Genomic DNA, 6,000 nt, shown 5'->3' on the forward strand with positions numbered 1-6,000 from the left:
CATGCTCACATCAAGTCATCCGCTCACTGCTCTCCATCAAAAATGGCACATCCATCAATAATATTACACAATAACAACTGCTCTGATTAGATTGCTTAGATTGTTTAATACATCAACGGGGGGAAAAGCGAGATGAACTCGCGAGTATCATGCTTCCTCCATTGAACGGAAAGTCCTATCTATCCCATTCAAAGTGTTTTAGTCTTCTTCCTTTCCACTGGTAATAAGGAATTGGCAAGAATCGATATATGATCGATATAAATAGATCAACATAATGCAGCACTATCATGCACAGATCAGCCTTAAAACATGTAACGTTAGATATATAACGGTGCGACGTATTTCTACGGAAAGGCTGACTGACGCGGGGCTCATTCAATCTCCGCGTTCGTTATAGATACGCTTGCCGCAGCGGGTGAACTCCCGGTTCATTGAGTTTACGGTTAAAAGCATATCTTCTCGGGGTGTCAGCGCGGTGGTTCAGGGCTCATAATTACCGTATACCGATGTTGAAGTTAGCAAAGGAGTATTGTGTTTGTACCACCTCCATAGCCGGTGTTATTCACGGACAAACACGGTGCCCGGAGGCACCCTTTGCGGGTTAATAACTGTGGTTTACCGTGGGTTAGGATAACAATTCAAACGTGTCCGGATAGGGGAGAGGACAGGGAATCTGAAACCATTTGAATGGTGTCGATACGACACTGCTATCACGGTCGACACCAACATTATTTATATATACAGCATATGGATGTTACCTGCCTGTTAACTGCCGCTTTCAGTTCTACAGGACATCGCCATAATAGCGATTTTTTGTTATGCTTGTTGTAAATAAAAGTTCTATGATGCATTGAAATGACATTAAACTAAGATAATACGATGGTTATCATATTTTTTCAAATCTTTATTAATACGTTATTACAGAAACAGTAAGTGACATTTTCCTAGAGCGAAATCTGTTGTGGTATTTAAAAATGGCGGTTAGTGATGAAATCTATGAACATGGGATGACGATTTCCATTGACCAATCAACGGTGTGCAGCGTTGATACGGCCAAGCTCCACCATGGCCATCGAGCGTTGAGTCTAATGTGCGTTGCGTCCGAAATTGGGATCAAATGCATTGTAATCAATGAAAGGTGCTCCACCTGCTGCGTTGCGTCGCGTCAGCGTTGCGTCCGATGGCTGCGTCCAAAGTAGACTTTCAAAAAAGTTTGATTTTTGACGGTGGATGGACGCAGACGTCACAATGAGACGCCCCACGTGGGGCGTCAATCACCGCACCTGTGGTGAACTCTTGTTGCAGGAATGGACGACGAACGGGGGTCACACTTTATTCCCTTATAGATGATCCACAGCTGCTCAAACTATCAACTGCAACTCTGTTGATATGTAACTAGATTTATGGTTAAGGATAGGGTTAGATTTAAGGTTAGGGCAAGGTTTAGGATTAGTGGTTAATTAGTTGAACATCTACTGAACTAGCAACTATCTATTTGGGAATATGTAGATAAAATATTACCCTGATTGGAAAATGTTCTGTATGATGTTGTTATTGTTGTGGACATAATTGCAGTCAAGGGTGAAATTACTCCCGTATACAAAAAATGCCAGTGGAGCTAGAGTAGAACGTTGACGTTGACGCAACGTTGACGCGACGCAGCAGGTGGAGCTTGGACAACGGGAAGTTGACGCAACGTCGATGGCGAGTTGACGCGACGCAGCAGGTGGAGCTTGGCCGTTACGGTTAGTCAATGTATTTGGACCCAGGTGCAGAGCAGAACAGTATACGCAGCAACGTCTACAGCGGATTCAAACTACCGTAATTCATGAACTATATGCCCAATCTAAAAAATTCAAACAGTTTTTGAAAGCAGAGAAGTTGCACTTTTTGAATAGTTGAACTTTTTTAGGTTGATTACGGTAGTTCACCAACAAAAAAAGCACAGTGCTCAACGTGTCAGGAGACACGCATTTCCCCCTGCTGATCTGTATAGCGGGGGGGGGGGAGAATCTTATGACAGGTGCAGAGCAGAACAGAGCAGAACAGAATGGATCGATGCAGGGATATGATTCAAAATAAAGGTACTCTTTATTTGAGCAACATGAATAATAAACCGCACAGTAAGCGATGAAACAAAAGGAGGAGAAAGCAAGTCTCCGAGGAATGCGTAAATAATAATACAAATCAAAAACAACAAAACAAAAGGGGAGTTGGCTTTTGTCTCCCAAAACGCCGTCAATATAATATGGCAATGCAAACTACTTACAATAGTCAATAGGTACTTATCTTCTAGGCAGACGAGGAGCGATAAGACTGCGGTAAGACTACGAGGACAAGCACCACACACAACGCAACGTAAAGTGAACAACCGACACAGAGGGAAAACACAGGGGGATATAAATAGACCAAGACAATCACTCACAGCTGTTAACAATCACAGACAATTAGGACAGACGGAGAAACAATACACATCATAGGGGGCGCCAAAGGGTCGCTCAACAGTAGAGCGATCCCCAACCTGACACAGCGTCACACGTCACACGCAGCCTGGCAAAAAAGCACCCTTCCCAACTTTCGCTACCCATCCCGAACAAGAACTATTTTACCGTGCCGTGCCGTGCCGTGCTGACACGGGCCGCTCAATGGAAAAGCGCCAAAGAACAGGGCTGACCCGGGTCGACCCGGGCTGGCACTGTAGTGGAAAAGCACCATAACAGTGTTCCAGGGTCAGGTGATGTAACAGTGTGATCTGTTCCTGGTCAGGTGATGTAACAGTGTGATCTGTTCCAGGGTCAGGTGATGTAACAGTGTGATCTGTTCCAGGGTCAGGTGATGTAACAGTGTGATCTGTTCCAGGGTCAGGTGATGTAACAGTGTGATCTGTTCCAGGGTCAGGTGATGTAACAGTGTGATCTATCCCAGGGTCAGGTGATGTAACAGTGTGATCTATCCCTGTGTCAGGTGATGTAACAGTGTGATCTATCCCTGTGTCAGGTGAGCGCGTCATGCAGCCTCAGATCCTGGAGGTGAATTTCATCCCAGACTGCACCAGGGCCTGCCGCTACCACCCGGACTTCTACAACCACATGTTCCAGACCCTGTTCCTGGACCAGGCCCACCTCTGTCCTGTCACCCAGATCACCTGACCTCCCCTGTCACCTGACCTCCCCTCTGTCCTGTCACCCAGATCACTTGACCTCCCCTGTCACCTGACCTCCCCTCTGTCCTGTCACCCAGATGACCTGACCTCACCTGACCTCCCCTCTGTCCTGTCACCCAGATCACCTGACCTCACCTGTCACCTGACCTCCCCTAACCTCCCCTCTGTCCTGTCACCCAGATCACCTGACCTCACCTGTCACCTGACTTCCCCTCTGTCCTGTCACCCAGATCACCTGACCTCCCCTGACCTCCCCTCTGTCCTGTCACCCAGATGTTCTCCCTCTCTCTCTCTCTCTCTCTCTCTCTCTCTCTCTCTCTCTCTCTCTCTCTCTCTCTCTCTCTCTCTCTCTCTCTCTCTCTCTCTCTCTCTCTCTCTCCCTCCCTCTCTCTCTCTCTCCCTCCCTCTCTCTCTCTCTCTCCCTCTCTCTCCCTCTCTCTCTCTCTCTGTCTCTCTCTCTCTCTCTTTCTCTCTCTCTCTCTCTCCCTCCCTCTCTCTCCCTCCTCCCCCACACTTCCTTAAACCCATTTTCCTCACAGCTGCGTCCTGTGATAGCTTTGTCCAGTAATGGTTCTTATTAAACAGCCCTGGCAGACAAACGTGTGGTGTTGTCATCATTCTGAGGACGGACCAAGAAAGCTTGGTTTAAGCAGTTAACACATGTTTCTACATCTCTATAGGGGGGGTTAGGGTTAGGGGGCGGGGGGGTACTGGTGATTAGCACCTTTGACTTGTAGGCCATTATTCCATTGTTATCTCAAGGCTTATCACCCCACAGAGACGAGGCTCAAGACATACAGTCTTGTTACACCACGATATCAGTGAGGAGATTACACTGCTGCCAAGACAGAGACACACAGAGACAGACAGAGACATACAGAGGCAGACAGAGACACACAGAGACAGACAGAGACATACAGAGGCAGACAGAGACACACAGAGACAGACAGAGGCATACAGAGACAGACAGAGACACACAGAGACAGACAGAGACATACAGAGGCAGACAGAGACAGACAGAGACATACAGAGGGTATGCGGGGTAGTGGTGGTCTAGTGGATAAGAGACGGGGAAAGACAGAGACAAGGACAGGTCTAGAAGCCAGAGACATACAGAGACACACAGAGACATACAGAAACAGACAGAGACACACAAAGACATACAGAGACACACAGAGACATACGTCCTTGGGTTTGAGAAAGGCGCTATATAAGATATTTGTTAGAGTTCAATATGTTTTCAATGTTGTATAACTGTCACTGCTCCACCACCTTGAGATGTTCCGGGATTAAAGGAGCGAAACATCAGTGAAGGGTGGCTCCCGGCTGACGACCCTGCAGTCAGCCCACTGGCACCGTCGGAGGTGCGACAGGCAGCAATGCCCAGCAGGTATACCCACCTGTGCTTTCATCTAAACAATAGATGTGTGATTCATTGTTGTTTAGGCTTTAATTATATTTATCCCTAGGCATAATCACCTTTTGCACTTTGCGTAAGAAATGTATTGCTTTGCTTAAACTGTACAATTGTGACATACTCTGAAACATTGTGTCCCAAAGAATAGGGAATTAAGACTTACCACACACACACACAGGCTGGGTTAGAGGTAGGACAGGCAGGCTGTAGCTGTTGATAAGGTGACAGTTTCCTTTATCGTGGTGCCCCACCCCTCCAGATAACGTACACACACACACACAGCTCACGGAACCTTATGTTCCGGACGGACATGTAACCTTATGTTCCGGACGGGAAGATGTAACCGCTGAATAACAATAAAAGGCTGCAAGGAGGTGGTGAGCGGGCAGAGTGTTTTGGAGACGTGCAAAGACTGCCGCTCAGCATTCTCCTTGCAAGCAAGTGAAACTGAGAACTCGAGTCTGTCATCTTTGGTTAATGAATTGTTGGTCTGAGTGAACAGCGGGGCTTACATCAGAGTAAAAAACCCACATTAATATTATTATTACATACAGAGACACACAGAGACAGTGTCAGAGTCAAATACACAGAATACTAAACTTAGTATTAGTTCTTGCAAGAAGGAGCGATTGTCCGGCCAACAAAAATGTGGTTCTCAGTACAATGGCTCAACTGGGGCAGTCTCAGTTGACCATATTTATAGGTTTACAACATCAGTGGGCGGTTTGCCCTGGGGTTGGCCATAGTAGGTTCAACAGTTGGTCAAATTAGACATAACTGTCCCAGAGTGAGAAGGAACAGCGCTTCTTCTCCCCCGAAGCCCTCTGCTTATCAGTAGTCGTAAAACCTCTGTTCATCACATGAGAGTATCCTGCTCTGCATTCATTCACACAGTCTTCAGTAAACATTGTCACATTGTTATTGTATTAAAGACATTTTTTCCCACAATACCTTACATGACACTACACACATGTCTGTCTCCCTCCTGTCTCACACCACATCTTATACCTTACATGACACTACATACATTTCTACTCTGATAGGTTTACAGATGAAGTCAGTTTGAATAATGCATGATGTATACATAGTATATGTGTTATGGTACATGTGGGAATACGGTACATGTGGGAAAACTAAGGTTATGGTTAGGTGCTAGGGTGCTACAGTTAGGGTTAGGGTTAGACATGCCAGCATGTACCAAGTCGACGTAGCACCTAACCCTAACCCTAGTTTTCCCACATGTACCGTAATGTGAGCCATGATTGGTTAAGGTAAACACTCCAGGATGCTGCTGTTCGGCTCACTAAATGGGGCCTCTGTTCTAGACATTAGGCTCCCCATCTTTGAAAGACAAGTGTGAGTTACAACAAAAATATACTACACAAGGCGCCGGCCTGCTCACTGGGAGCAATTTGAGGTT

General features: G+C 46.4%; 1 protein-coding gene across 1 annotated transcript in view; it reads left to right on the top strand.

Moving 5' to 3' along the window:
- The window catches only part of ttll12 (tubulin tyrosine ligase-like family, member 12), a 43,162-nt gene extending 39,652 nt beyond the window's left edge, over nucleotides 1-3,510 (top strand). The window contains exon 14 of the mRNA XM_080538708.1: nucleotides 2,998-3,510. Within this exon, the coding sequence (XP_080394834.1) occupies nucleotides 2,998-3,149 (152 nt within the window). The 3' untranslated portion in view covers nucleotides 3,150-3,510. The remainder of the gene's footprint in view (nucleotides 1-2,997) is intronic.
- The last annotated feature ends 2,490 nt before the right edge of the window (nucleotides 3,511-6,000 follow it).

Source organism: Nansenia antarctica (genome assembly GCF_963989245.1).
Source record: "Nansenia antarctica genome assembly, chromosome: 8".
Lineage (NCBI taxonomy): Eukaryota > Metazoa > Chordata > Actinopteri > Argentiniformes > Microstomatidae > Nansenia > Nansenia antarctica.